At 43.1% G+C, this 15,070-nt stretch overlaps 1 protein-coding gene across 1 annotated transcript; it reads left to right on the top strand.

Annotated features, from left to right (window-relative positions):
- The first annotated feature begins 206 nt into the window (after window positions 1–206).
- slc25a20 (solute carrier family 25 member 20) lies at window positions 207–14,949 on the top strand. The gene is made up of 10 exons (XM_034223874.1): window positions 207–328; window positions 423–535; window positions 2,995–3,087; window positions 3,186–3,313; window positions 3,405–3,495; window positions 3,847–3,964; window positions 4,585–4,657; window positions 4,741–4,850; window positions 5,600–5,724; window positions 14,223–14,949. The coding sequence occupies exons 2-10, from the start codon at window positions 428–430 to the stop codon at window positions 14,283–14,285; spliced, it is 909 nt and encodes a 302-aa protein (XP_034079765.1). The 5' UTR covers window positions 207–328; window positions 423–427; the 3' UTR covers window positions 14,286–14,949.
- Window positions 14,950–15,070: the final 121 nt, after the last annotated feature.

The raw sequence follows: 15,070 nt of genomic DNA, 5'->3' as shown, positions 1-15,070 counted from the left end.
ATAAAATAAAAAGTGTGATCATTTTAATTTTGTGAGAATATCAATTCAATGTTGTCCAAAATCACCAATACACGTATACATATTAAATATTATTTTTTTATATTGTTTTTTTCTTTAATTGATTTTGTTGCTCATCTTTTACTTGTCACTTATTTCTTTAAACTTTTTAAACCTCAGAAGAAAGTTTCCACCCGGATGCTTCGCAGGGACGTACCAGAGTGCAGCGGTGTCGCACTCAGAGCGGTCCGGGTGAGAAAGTGGGTGAAAGGTCCAGAGGCAGGAGTGACAGCAGCTCAACAACACACCTCACCGAGACACAAACACACATGTAAGATATCATTCCTACTATTTTAAAACTAATTTCTCGGCGAGTTTGCATCTATTTCCGGTGTCGCTTCCATTCATGTTGTTGTGTTTTTCAGTCAAAATGTCCAAACAGAAGCAGCAGGCGATCAGCCCTCTGAAGAACTTCTTCGCTGGAGGCTTTGGAGGAGTTTGCCTTGTCGCAGCCGGACACCCTCTGGACACCATTAAGGTGATTAAAGCCTCTCACTAATACACTGGCTTTACAGTAGGATACACCTCCAGAGGCACCAGGTGGATGTATCGCACTTATGCAAATAGTATTATTATTATTATTATTATTATATGTTGCTGCGCAGAGCTGAGCACCTTTGACCCACATTCACTGTAACATGACTCGGCTTAAGTACCTCACCTGAATGCAGGAGGTTATATATACAGTCTATGAGTCAGGTATGTTGAAGTCTGTTATCATTCAATTAGATTTAAAGTAATTAGTTCAATACTCTTAATAGGTCCATTCCTATCCAACAGCCAGTTGGCCAATATTACCTAAATGACACCGGCCACTTTAGACCTGGATCAATCCTCTTCATTTGCTCAACAAGGTGCAGGAAACCAAGGGCTAAGGGTTGGGCAATATGAAAAAGAATCATATATCAAACTAGGCCCATTTGACATTCCTGCCCTCCCGCAATAAACACGTTTTTATATAATTATTTTTAAAATTATAAATAAACTGTGAACTTTAATGCTACGATGTATGTGATGTCAAATAGTAATATAAGAGTAATGAATGAAAAACAGTTATGAAATACCATATGACAAAATCGAAGGATCCAATGTGTTTTTAAACGAAGCAGAAATAGAACTAGTCCCCCACTTCAAGTATCTTGGAGTCATACTGGACTCGAACTTGACTTTTAAGAAACATATTAAGAAAGTATCCAACACTATTAAATTCAACTTGCAACATTTTAAACAAATTAGACCTTTCTTAACTGTCAATGCTGCAAAGTCATACCTCCACTGTATGATTCTATCCCACATTGAATACTGTTTGACAAACTGGTCGTTTGCTTGTGCCACACACCTGAAACCCATAGAACAGCTGTACAAGAGAGCTATCCAGGTGTTTGACAGAAAGCCATATTCACACCACCACTGTACCATCCTTGATAAACACAATTTCTTGAGTTTTGACAATTTTAAGTTTTTTAATGTGTTTTTTTTATAAATGTTTACATGGACTGCCCCCCCCCCCCCCCCCCCCCCCCCCCCCCCCACACACAAAAAACACACTGGACGCTGCACTAGGTCAGAAACCAGAGGAGACTGAAGTCCACCGCAGACGGACCACTTTTGGACAAAATGTCCTCTCCATTAAAGGCAGCTCATTGTGGAATAGCCTCCCAACTGAGATACGGATTGTCCCACTCTCAATAGTTTCAAAGGTCAACTCAAAGAATGGTTGAGAAACAACCAGACGGGCAATCACGCTAAATGCACTTTAACACAGGGGTATCTCCTCTTGCACTTCAGGTAGCTCTTGTATCATCTCTTGCACTTAATATGTCGTTGCTGTTATAGTGTACTGCCATGTGGTAAATACTTGTATATGCTGCTCTTGCTCTTTTGCATATCATGTATTTCTTTTTTGCTATGTTTACAAATGTCATGTTCTTATATGTTGTATGTCAGGGACTACGGATGGAAATGAGCTCAGAGCTCAAATCCGGCATTTTTACACTTGAAGAATTATTTGTCTAAAGTGTTGATTAATGTGCATTGTCCCTATTCAAATAAACGATAAAATGAAAATGACAGTAAAACAAGAATACAGTTTAAAAGGGGAGTGATTTGTAAAATATCCATAAAGAAAAATAAAATCTGTTTTCAGTTCTGTTTCATATGGGTGTTGAGACGTGTATCCATAGATCTCTTAATTTTGCTCTCAAAGTGCACCAGATTGATGCTTTTAACTTCAATATTAAAAAAAAATCTTCCCTGGCAAGCATGCGAAGAAAATCTCTGGCCGCGGCACATGACGGTTTTGCCCTCCCATGAAAATCATATGCCCACTCTGTAGATTTGTTCTGGCGCCGGGTCTGCCATTGATGCTTTCACAGATTATTTACACATTGAAAATGTTGTCAAATAATCATCAGTAATGTTGACATAATAACTAAGTTGTTAAAGGCAAATTATTTACCGGCTAGAACAGTCCGTTAAATACAGAAAACGACATCTCTTTACTGTAATGCAGACTTTATAACCAAGAAAAATAAGACTTATTGTGTTTACCGTGTCTATATGCATTGAGATGCTGCTATTAGGTATTGGCCTTATCAAGCATTTAAAAAGACGTTTCTTGTAGAGTGTATTACCACTTTTTTTAAAAAGCTGATAGGCAAATATTTAACAGGTTTGTAGTTACAGTTGCTTATTAACACATAAAGCAAACACCGAGCAACAGTAGGAGTCATTTTTCTTGCCACCAGGCGAATTAACTCAAACATTTTCCTCTAAATCTAAAACTGGCTTGTGGTTGGAGTTCAAACTCAGCCTAAAGATCTATAGTTGCGGTCACCACACAAAGATACACACAATGTGAGGTTCAAACTGCTGCCACTGTGATAAGTCTCTGTGTATGAAGTCGTACAAACAGAGTGCATCCTCTTCCTCCTTCAGGTGCGTTTACAGACACAAGCCAAACCCAAACCTGGAGAGAAGCTCATCTATGCTGGAACCATCGACTGCTTTAAAAAGACCTTAGCCAAAGAGGTGAGGATGCCTGCTGCCTTCACTAATCAAATAAAGAATATCATGCTAAATGTATTTCCCCCGTCATGCTGTAACCTTGTCATCTTCTTCCATCCCAGGGTTTCAAAGGACTCTATAAAGGCATGGCAGCCCCGATCATCGGGGTCACACCCATGTTTGCTGTCTGTTTCTTTGGATTTGGAATGGGCAAGAAATTCCAACAGAAAACCCCCGATGATATCCTTACGTAGGTGATGGCTTGGAATTAGACTGTGGTACTCTTCCACTGTTTCAAACTCTCTAAGAGTGTTAATATGTACGCTTCCTGTCTTCTGAAGGTATCCTCAGCTGTTTGCCGCAGGGATGTTGTCTGGTGTGTTCACCACGGCCATCATGGCTCCTGGAGAGCGAATCAAATGCCTCCTACAGGTCAGACAGAAATACAGGGCGGTGCTTTTCATTTTGCTAACGTGTCTCCTCGCTTCCTTGACTCGTGTCTTAATTCCTCTCAGCGAAGGTGTGTGAGAGAATCGTGAGAATGAGACGTGATGAAATAGCGTCAGTAAAGATACTGCCCTCTGCTCCTAATACAAGGATGTAAATGTCTGTGACTGAGGATTTGATTTGAATCCTCCATTTCCATTTCAGAGAGGATGCGAGGAAGAATATGTTAGCATAATGAAAAACACCAAGGATCTAATCACTTAACTTAATAGTAGATTTTTTATAAAAAAATGAAATGGCAGCAAGTTTAAAAACATGTTTCTCCCTGGTGTGCAGATCCAGGCAGCGACAGGAGAGGTGAAGTATTCGGGACCCATGGACTGTGTGAAACAGCTCTACAAACAGTCTGGGATCAGAGGGATCTACAGAGGCACCGCTCTGACTCTCATGAGAGGTGAAGCTTTCCTTTGATACTTCCTAGGAGTCATAGTTTGCTGTCAGTTGGACATTTACCACAGCTAGATAAAACAACGAGAACACTTAAAAATGCCCTGTGGAGTTTTTTGTGTAAACATACTGAGATACTGGATATTTTAAATCCAATGCATTTGCTGGTGTTGAATTAGTCTAACACACGAGTCAAACATTTTTATAACAGTGCAATGTTAACTTGCTTGACAATTGAGTTTAATTGTTTCACTTCTCAGTGTCATCCAGCGTTCACTTGTGGCCGTTGTTACTCTTTCTTGAGACATTTTTAATTAGACGTACGGCTTTTGTCGTTGTTGTGATCTGGACTTAAAGAGCGTTGCTATTTTTCTCAGGTGCTTTTGAAGACGTAGCACCTGGCTCGTAGCATCAGCTTTTTGTCGTGAAACCCAATTACCCTCTTTCGTAACAGTGATTAATCAACGTCAGAGTTCAGGGTCATTTTCATGGCGTCTTGTCTACCCTCCTGTCGGGTGTGTATGTTAATGATAATGTTTTTTTTTGTATTAATATTAATAACAATTCACTTTGATTTCTTATGTCCATAATATTCCCGCTAAAGTCACTCTTTTATCTGTTTTGTAGATGTTCCAGCCAGTGGGATGTACTTCACGTCCTACGAGTGGTTGAAGAACGTCCTCACACCGGAGGGAAAAAGGTAAATATTTGTTCTAAAATGCAGTATTAACAACATGGTTTAAAAGATCTCTGAGTATGCAACCCTGTGTGTTCTCCCTGCAGCCACAATGAGCTCAGCATTCCCAGTGTGCTGTTCGCCGGGGGCATGGCCGGCATCTTCAACTGGGCCGTCGCCATCCCAGCTGACGTTCTGAAGTCACGTTACCAAACAGGTGAGGAGAAAATAGCCGCTGCGCTCAGTTGTGATGCAGTCAACTTTATGTAACGCACTGTGCTCCAAGTCAAACAGGTTCACTTTAGAAAAAGGGAAGTCTCTGGGGCAAGGATGTAGTTAAATGTTTAAACGACAGCTAAAGACACATCTTTTTAGATTAGCTTTTTATTAGCAACCCCCCACTTTAAATGTTATTTTAGTCTTTATTATTTACCTACCTTTTATATTGTTTTATTTATTTTATAGGTCTTTAATCTTTTTATTTCTGTTGTACCTATATGTTCACTTTGTTTTATGGGGTTTTATATTATATTTGATATTGTTGCATCGACTCCGTTGATTTTATTTTTATTATCATACATTTGACCTCCTTGTGTCTATCTGATAAAATGTTAGCTGCATGTACCTTTTTAAAGTTCTTAACAAAGAATCTGATGGGAATTTCTTGTTCGTTTTTAACTTGTGATGTGTCATTTTGTAAAGCTCTTTGAGCTGCATGTGTTGAATGAAAAGTGCTATATAAATAAAGCTTTATTATTATTAAATGCCTTTATTATTTAAGGGCCGTTTATTTTTAGATTCCATAATTTGTTGAGGTTAAAGTAAAGGTTGAGGTGTGTCGATAAGTGCAGTCAAACGAGGGCTGCTTTTACATGTTTACTAGCTGTGTTTCTGTCTTCACTTTTTTCGTATTGCTGAAGATGAATTTTTCTTCTACGAAGTTTAAAACATGTGTCTCTCCTTTAGCTCCTGATGGAAAATATCCCAATGGTTTCCGGGACGTTCTGCGGGAGCTGATCAGAGAGGAGGGCGTGGGCTCTCTGTATAAAGGCTTCAACGCAGTCATGCTTAGAGCTTTCCCTGCAAACGCTGTGAGTGCCCTTCAATTATCCTTGGTTTCCGTAACATTGGGAAGGTCTCAGAGGAGCTATACAGTACATTATGACACAAAGCAGGGTTCAGTTTGAGGAGTAAAAGAAAAAATAATAGTCGTCCATTAAGAATAAATCTTGTATTGGCAGCAGGATCTAATGCAGGGGTCACCAACCTTTTTTAGGGTGAGGGCTACTCTCGCTCTCTCTCTCTCTCTCTCTCTCTCTCTCTCCTCTCTCTCTCTCTCTCTCTCTCTCTCTCTCTCTCTCCCTTTCTCTCTCCCTCTCTCTCTCTCTCCCTCCCTCCCTAGCTCGCTCTCTCTCTCTCTCCCTCTGTCTCGCTCGCTCACAGAGGCTGTGTGCTCCTCCGTGGCGATGACGGATTGCGTTAAAAAATAATAATAAACATATTTGTAAAGTGGGGGGACACAAACGGGATTTCAAAAAGAGCGGGGGACATGTCCCCCCTGTCCCAGGTGGAAATTACGCCATGCGTGTGTGTGCGTCAAGTGCAATAAATATATATGCAAGTTGCAACCATAGGTTGCAACACACAGAGTAAAACTCTGCCCCTCATGTGTTGTATAGGCTGGCATGATAGGCTGTTCAATGGGGCTGATGTGTTGTGTAGATTCTGCCAGAAGGAAAATCAGCAGGGAGGTGCCACATTGCTTTTCTTCCCGCAAATCAAGCAAGAACGTGATTGGTCGATATTCATTGTGGGGGAGGAGGGGTGTTAGATAGATATAGAGTTGTAGTAAGTAGATAGAGTTCGCTATGATTTAGGTTTCGTTTATGCAAAGGGTTGATTCTTTTGATTACATTTCCTTTTTTGTTTTGTGTATTTTATACATTTTGGATTTGCTTGGCGAGCTATTTTTAGAACATGCCCAGCGGGCGACTAAGTGCCCGCGGGCACCGTGTTGGCTACCCCTGATCTAATGTATAGTAAAAGAAAAGGAAATAGATCAGATGGACTCCTATCACTCAAATCAAAGACAACAATTTAAGATTAAGACCAAAAACAAGAAAAAGGAAAGCATGATCCCTCTCCTATCTGACATCTTTCAGACCAAATCAAATAACTAGAAGATGAATCAATAAGGAAAAGCTGTAATTTGAACCGCCTCATAAAGCTAAAAGTTACAGGTAAAGTTAAGAATGAAAGTTTCTACATTATATGGATTCATCAACAAAAACTATTAAGGATGTGAGCTGAAATTAAGGGCACAATGTTCTAGATTTACTGTAACTTTGCAGTGAGAAAAATAATACAATTATTGCATATTTAGTCACATATAACTAAGGTTCTTCCTCTCTGAAGAACCAGCACCTTACCATGGTAGAGAGGTTTGTGTGCCCTGATGAACCTGGGGGCTGTGTTGTCTGGAACCTTGTGTTCCTGGTAGGGTCTCCCATGGCAAATTGATCTCAGGCAAGGGGCCAGACTAAGATTGGTTTCCCACGGAGCCCGGCCGGGCACAGCCCAAAAAGGCAACGTGGGCAACACCGCCGCTTCTCCGTCCCGCGGGCCCACCACCTACGGGAAACAGCGATGGGGTCGGGTGCGCTGCCAGAAGGGTGGCAGTGAAAGCAGAGGGTCTCGACAGACCAGACCCGGGCGACAGAAGCTGGCTTTGGGGACGTGGAACGTCACCTCTCTGGGGGGGAAGGAGCCGGAGCTTGTGCGGGAGGTGGAGCGTTACCAGTTGGATCTGGTTGGGCTCACCTCTACGCACAGCGTCGGCTCTGGAACCTTACTTCTGGATAGGGGTTGGACTCTATTCTTCTCCGGAGTTACTCAAGGTGTGAGGCGCCGGGTTGGGTGCTTCGTTGTTGGAGTTTACCCCAGTGGACGAGAGAGTCGCCTCCCTACGCCTGCGGGTTATGGGGGGGAAAACTCTGACTGTTGTGTGTGCTTATGCACCAAACAGCAGTTCAGAGTATACGGCCTTCTTGGAGACCCTGGAAAGAGTCCTGTATGGGGCTCCTGAAGGGGACTCTTTAATCTTGCTGGGAGACTTCAACGCACATGTGGGCAATGATGGAGACACTTGAAGGGGCGTGATTGGGAGGAACGGCCCCCCTGATCTGAACCGGAGTGGTGGTTTGTTACTGGACTTCTGTGCTAGTCATGGATTGACCATAACAAACACCATGTTCGAACATAAGGATGCTCATAAGTGTACGTGGTACCAGAGCACCCTAGGCAGAAGGTCCATGATCGATTTCGTTATCGTATCATCGGACCTGAGGACGTATGTTTTGGACACTCGGGTAAAGAGAGGGGCGGAGTTGTCAACTGATCACCATCTGGTGGTGAGTTGGGTCGAGTGGCGGGGGAAGCCTCTGGACAGACCTGGTAAGCCCAAACGTGTAGTTCGGGTGAACTGGGAACGTCTGGAGGAGGCCCAAGTTCAGGAGGCCTTCAACTCACACCTCCGGCTGAGCTTTTCGGGCATTCCTGTGGAGGTTGGGGACATTGAACCAGAGTGGGCGGTGTTCAAAGCCTCTATTGCCGAAACTGTCCGACACCTCAGGAGGGGGAAGCAGGGAACCATCCAAGCTGTGTACAGTAAGGATGGGACATTGTTGACCTCAACTGATGGAGTGTTAGGGCGTTGGAAGGAACACTTTGAGGAACTCCTGAACCCGACAACTCCGCCCTCTATGTTAGAGGCAGAGCTGGAGTATGACGGGGGATCAACACCAATCTCCCGGGGGGAGGTCACTGAGGTCGTCAAACAACTCTACAGTGGCAAAACCCGGGGGGGGGATGAGATCCGCTCAGAAATGCTGAAGGCTCTGGGTGTTGAGGGACTGTCATGGTCGGAAACAGTACCGAAGGAGTGGCAGACCGGGGTGGTGGTTCCCCTTTTCAAAAAGGGGGATCAGAGGGTGTGTGCCAATTACAGAGGCATCACACTACTCAGCCTCCCCGGGAAAGTTTACTCTAAGGTACTCGAAAGGAGGGTCAGGCCGATTGTCGAACCTCAGATTGAGGAGGAACAATGCGGATTCCGTCCTGGTCGTGGAACGACGGATCAGCTTTTTACTCTCGCAAGGATCCTGGAGGGGGCCTGGGAGTATGCTTATCCGGTCTACATGTGTTTTGTAGACTTGGAGAAGGCGTATGACCGAGTTCCCAGGGAGTTACTGTGGGAGGTGCTGCACGAGTATGGGGTGAGGGGGTCTCTACTCAGGGCCATCCAACCTCTGTACTCCCAAAGTGAGAGCTGTGTCCGGGTCCTCTGCAGTAAGTCGGACCCATTTCCGGTGAGGGTTGGCCTCCGCCAGGGCTGCGCTTTGTCACCAATCCTATTTGTAATATACATGGATCGGATTTTGAGGCGTAGTCGTGGCGGAGGGGGTCTGCAGTTTGGTGGACTAAGGATTGCACCACTGCTTTTTGCAGATGATGTGGTTCTAATGGCTTCATCGGTCTGTGACCTTCAGCACTCACTGGATCGGTTCGCAACCGAGTGTGAAGTGGCTGGGATGAGGATCAGCACCTCCAAATCTGAGGCCATGGTTCTCAGCAGGAAACCGATGGACTGTCCACTCCAAGTAGGGAATGAGTCCTTACCCCAAGTGAAGGAGTTAAAGTATCTCAGGCAGGGGCGGCGGGTACTGTAGGCTAGGGAAGGCTAAGCCTTCCAAAATATTTTTGTCACTGCATCCTGGTAAAATAAAAATATAATGTAGCCTATAATGTTTGTGTCTTTGACATTAGCACTGCCAGGGGTGGCGGGTACTAGGGAAGGCTAAGCCTTCCCAAATATTTTTGTCACTGCATCCTGGTAAAATAAAAATATAATGTAGCCTATAATGTTTGTGTCTTTGACATTAGCACCTGTGCCCTGTACTACGAAGCCAGTTCAACATACCCTGGATATGTTTGAGTTATCTTAACAAACCCTAACAAACGAGATCTCGCTAAGCGGTCCTACGACGCTGGTTATCAACTCAGTAAATCAAGCCAGGGTTTCTCTCTCCAGCTGAGAGCGCGTTCATGTGAAAGGGGCGGGGTTAGCAACATTTGACCAATCACAAACAGGGACAAGCGCATTTTTAAAACATAGGCCTTGTCGGGAGTGGCTATATACAGGACCGTCCTGTACACAACGCCAAATGACTATATACAGGACCGTCCTGTACACAACGCCAAATGACTATATACAGGACCGTCCTGTACACAATGCCAAATGACTATATACAGGACCGTCCTGTATATAGCCATTTCAGAGAGCTGTTTACAGGACGGTCCTGTATATAGCCATTTCGGAGCTTGTATACAGGACGGTCCTGTATAGCCATTTCAGAGACCTTATATACAGGACCGTCCTGTATATAGCCATTTCAGAGACCTTATATACAGGACCGTCCTGTATATAGCCATTTCAGGGCTTCTGTCCAGGACCGTCCTGTATATAGCCATTTCAGAGAGCTGTGTACAGGACGGTCCTGTATATAGCCATTTGGCGTTGTGTACAGGACCGTCCTGTATATAGCCTCGGCCGTCATTGTCCAGTTTCAGCCGGTTTCAATTGGATTATTTTTCACAGTTGCTCCGATCAAATCGGTCTCCTCCATTTTGTAGATTATTTACGATTTTTGAATCCACATAAACACATCGACAAAATCCGGTTTACTTTGAGCATGTTTTAAACAGTTTAATCCCTTTGTGAATTGCTTCCACTTGCGCCGTCCTTTAATTTCTTCATACAGCGGGAATCCAAATGAATTAATCCTGAGTCCAATAACCATCAAAGTCACTCCAGTAGTGCTCCTTAATTACGCTTTCATCCTCCTTTAACAAAATACTTCACATTCATCCAGTTTGTGACAGTAGTTGTAGCATTTTGAGACTTTGAAACTTAAATTACCACTGTTGTTAAAAATGTGTCGTAAAACTGTGAAGTAACACATTTGTTTGTGTGAAACGCTTAATGAACTACATCTCTGGTCTCGCAGACTCTCACAACAACACACTCAAAAAAGTGATTGGCTACCCTCACTATCAACACAATGAAACACATCCAGAAGAATGTCATGCAAAGCTGCCTGCCTGCCTTCGATTCTCTCTGAACTGCCTGATCTTTTTAATGTTTAATGTCAACCATTTGTGCAGACAGCATGAAGTAGAACAGATCGCCGGTGCTAATGTAGCGTTAGCATATATCCCCCGAGCTTAAATGGTAGAGGAGATAGAATGATCACCCCGGTGTGACAGTACTCTTCAAAGGGTTCACGAAATATGACTACTACTCTTATTGTTTAACATTGTGGGTTACTTGATATTACTTCATGTTAAGGCTAATACAAATGACAAGGCTAAGACTGTAATGCTAACTAACGCGCTTGCTACTAGCTAGGTAGCTAACTTGATCCAGCCAGCCACTCCTGGGGGGTATACTACGAATCTAGTTCAACATATCCTGGATATGTTTTGAGTTATCCGGTTGACTTAATCCAAAACGAAGCCGCTCTCGCTAAACTGTCCTACAACGCTGGCTATCAACTCGTTCGCTCAAGCCATCCGTGCCCTATCTAGTTAGGTGCGCGTTCACATAAAATGGGTGGAGCATTCGACCAATCACAAACATGGAGAAGCGTACTGACAGCGTAGCGTCATACTTCCTGAATGAAAAGTCAACTATAATATTAGTCAAATATGAAGAAGTTAAACTTTAAACATCCATGACTTAAACACTTTATCCTGGATAAAAGCCACATAGTTGCACCTGCAAGGTGAATAGCCTACAGCTGGTAAAAGAAAAAGTGTTTGAATGCGTACATTAACAGATATCATTGCCCGTCTAAGACACTAGTGGATCTGACTTTAATTAGCCTACATTTAACTCAAGTGTTTCGTCAACTTAATGTGTTGCTTAAAATAATACTTCTGCATTATGTGACACTGTGAGTGTTGCACGGCCAGATACGGCACATTATGATGTGATATGAATGATAATGGGACACATCGACGTCTGCACTCACAGTGCCGCGGACTGTAGGCTATATGTTACTTTGATCCGGTTACTTATGTTGTGGCAGATATTTAAGTAAGCTTTCTTAACGCTAAATGCTATAATAGTCAGATTGCTCTGAAGATGGGAGGTGATATTCTATTCATTTTCACGTTCACACAGACGGTGTTTGAACTGCAACGGCAGTTTAAACTGTATTTCCTTTATCCTGTAATATGACTTGATCGCTTTAAACTCTGCACACTGTTGTTATCAGCTGTTCCACCATGGTTTCTACCTCAACCTGTAATAGATGTATCCTTATTGAAACGGTTACATTCAATGAAAAATAAAATCAATGTGCAGGCTTACGTGAACACTGTTCTACATGAACAATATGGGCAGTTTATACATTAAATAAATCAACAGTATATAGGCGATATGCTCCAAGTGGAAGCGATTCGCCATTAAAGCAAAGAAGAAGAAGAACTCCGCACAGTTGATCTCTTATCCTGGAACCTATCCTGCTTCGGAGCACAGCCTAGGTTCCAGGATAAGTCACCATGGAGATCGAGCCCGCTAAAAAGCAAACCAGCTTCGTAGTACCGGAAATCCCAGAAGTTATCTTACTAAACGAAAATCCTGCTTCGTAGTATACCCCCCTGGTCCTTTCATCAGACGGGAAGCGAAAGAACGAGCAAGACCCATTGCTGGTATGATTACAGCCTGGTACTAAGCACACAGGCATCTTGTTAAAGTTATCTTATCTTAGCTATCTCTTATATTTAGTGAAGGAAAGTAATTGTGACATCAGTTATGACATCACTTACTCTGGGATTTGTAGTCTTTCTAGTTGCATATTTTTCATAGTCTTATATTTCAACAGTTTTACGACAAACTGTGACTTTTTTGACATGGAAATGTTTTTTTAAGATTGACAAACATCATATGTGTAATTTGTGGCACAATTCAAACGGGATCGAAGATACGTTTTCTCTCTCCATTGACTTCAATACATAATTTTTCCGAAATAAGGTCCCATGGACCGGAAGTAGATGGGCGTGACTTCACCACTCTATTTACTTAACAGGTCTTCAGCCATGATACATACATGCGTCCTAGATGCGGGCTTGCATACACACAGTATCACTCCGCAGCCGCACCCCATCAGTAACGTCCTGATGGTATATGTGCGCGGCAATTAATGAAAAGTAAACTAATATTAGACAAATATGAACTTTAAACATCCATGATTTAAACATATAATCCAAGATACAAGCCACATAGTTGCACCTGCAAGGTGAATACAGAACAACTGGTTAAAAAATAAATAAACTATTATAAAGTGTTTGAAAGCGTACAACAGTTTTATGATATCACTGCCCCATCTAGACACGAGTGGATCTGACTTTAATTACATTTGAGTTGAGGGTTTCGTCAACCTAATGTGTTACTTAAAATAATACTTCTGCATACAGTATGTGACAATGTAAGTGTTGCATGGCCAGATACGGCTCGAGAAGCTGACTAAAATAAGGAAATATATGATATATTATGATATTATATGATCGATGATCTGATTGATGATGTGATATGAAGTGCGACACGTCGGCGTCTTCCCTGCATACGGCAGTTTAAACTGTATTTCCTTTATCCTGTAATATGACTTGATAGATTTAAACTCCGCACACTGAGCTCTGATTGGTCAGCAGGCGGTGCTTTCACTGAGTCGATCTCTTTTCTGACGCCGGAGGTGGGCAGCGTCAGGTAGAAAAAGTTATTTAGCCTTCCCAAACCTGAGCCTCACATGCCGCCTATGATCTCGGGGTCTTGTTCTCGAGTGAGGGAACAATGGAGCGTGAGATGGGCCGGAGAATCGGAGTAGCGGGAGCGGTACTGTAGTCGCTTTACCGCACCGTTGTGACGAAAAGAGAGCTGAGCCAGAAGGCAAAGCTCTCTGTCTACCGGGCCATTTTCGTTCCTACCCTCACCTATGGTCATGAAGGATGGGTCATGACCGAAAGAACGAGATCGCGGATACAAGCGGCCGAGATGGGTTTTCTCCGCAGGGTGGCTGGTGTCTCCCTTAGGGATAAGGTGAGAAGTTCAGTCATCCGGGAGGGACTCGGAGTTGAACCGCTCCTCCTTCGCGTCGAAAGGAGCCAGTTGAGGTGGTTCGGGCACCTAGTTAGGATGCCACCTGGGCGCCTCCCTAGGGAGGTGTTCCAGGCACGTCCAGCTGGGAAGAGACCAAGGGGTAGACCTATAGGACCAGGTGGAGGGATTATATCTCTTCGCTGGCCTGGGAGCGCCTTGGGATCCCCCAGTCAGAGCTGGTTGATGTGGCCAGGGAAAATAAAGTTTGGGGCTCTCTGCTGGAACTGCTACCCCCGCGACCCGACCACGGATAAGCGGGAGAAGATGGATGGATGGATAACTAACTAAGGCCTATGTTAAACATCTATTGTGTATTACATCACTATGATAAACAAACTAAAATGTGTGTGTGTCTTTGTGTATTTTTTTCAGGCTTGTTTCTTAGGGTTTGAGATGGCGATGAAGTTCTTTAACTGGTTAGCACCGGATCTGTGATGAAGACTCGGCATCGCCTTCGTTTGTGAAACCGAAGAAACACAACGTAGTTATTAGCAGCACACACACACATACACACACACATACACACACACACACACACACACACACACACACACACACACACACACACACACACACACACACACACTCAATGAATCACAGAGAGATTTTTCCAATTTCCTATAATGTGCTTTTTATCTTTGAAACCTCAAGCTATGCAGGGCACTTGGATCATTCAGACCTGCGGTGGATTCAGAGCAGAGATGTTGGCTCGGTACCAATATACACACACACACAAACACACACACACACACAGACAGCCGATTGTTCTCACTCCTTTTTGCTTTACTTGTTTTCTTTAAATGGTGTTATTTTTTATATCAGAAAAGGAGTGAAGTGAACATGTCGTGCCTTACCTTTCCGTTATCTGCGAGCAGGTGTGAATATCAGGGAAAAGGTGCTCTGCGTTGTTCTGTGTGTGTTCAGTCTCTCAGCAATACAACACTTCCTGTGAGCTCCGCCTCCACTCAGCGACACCGATGCTAGATACACTTTCTGTTTGTTTTAATGTGAAATATCAGAGTAATCATACTGAGATTTATTGAACAGTTTATGAATGTCATCATGTAAAAATATTAAAGCAGAATCCATATTTAGAAAACAGCCTGTTTTTGCATTTTTTCTAAATTCTCTTTTTAAATTGGATTTATTGTGTTAAAAAGTGAAAGCCTTGACTGTCCGGGCTTATTAGAACAATAATAATGAACTGAGTGATGATAGCC

This window comes from Gymnodraco acuticeps, unplaced genomic scaffold (assembly GCF_902827175.1).
Source record: "Gymnodraco acuticeps unplaced genomic scaffold, fGymAcu1.1, whole genome shotgun sequence".
NCBI lineage: Eukaryota > Metazoa > Chordata > Actinopteri > Perciformes > Bathydraconidae > Gymnodraco > Gymnodraco acuticeps.
The sequence above is the reverse complement of the archived record's forward strand: the minus strand, read 5'-3'. Positions and strand labels throughout refer to the sequence as shown.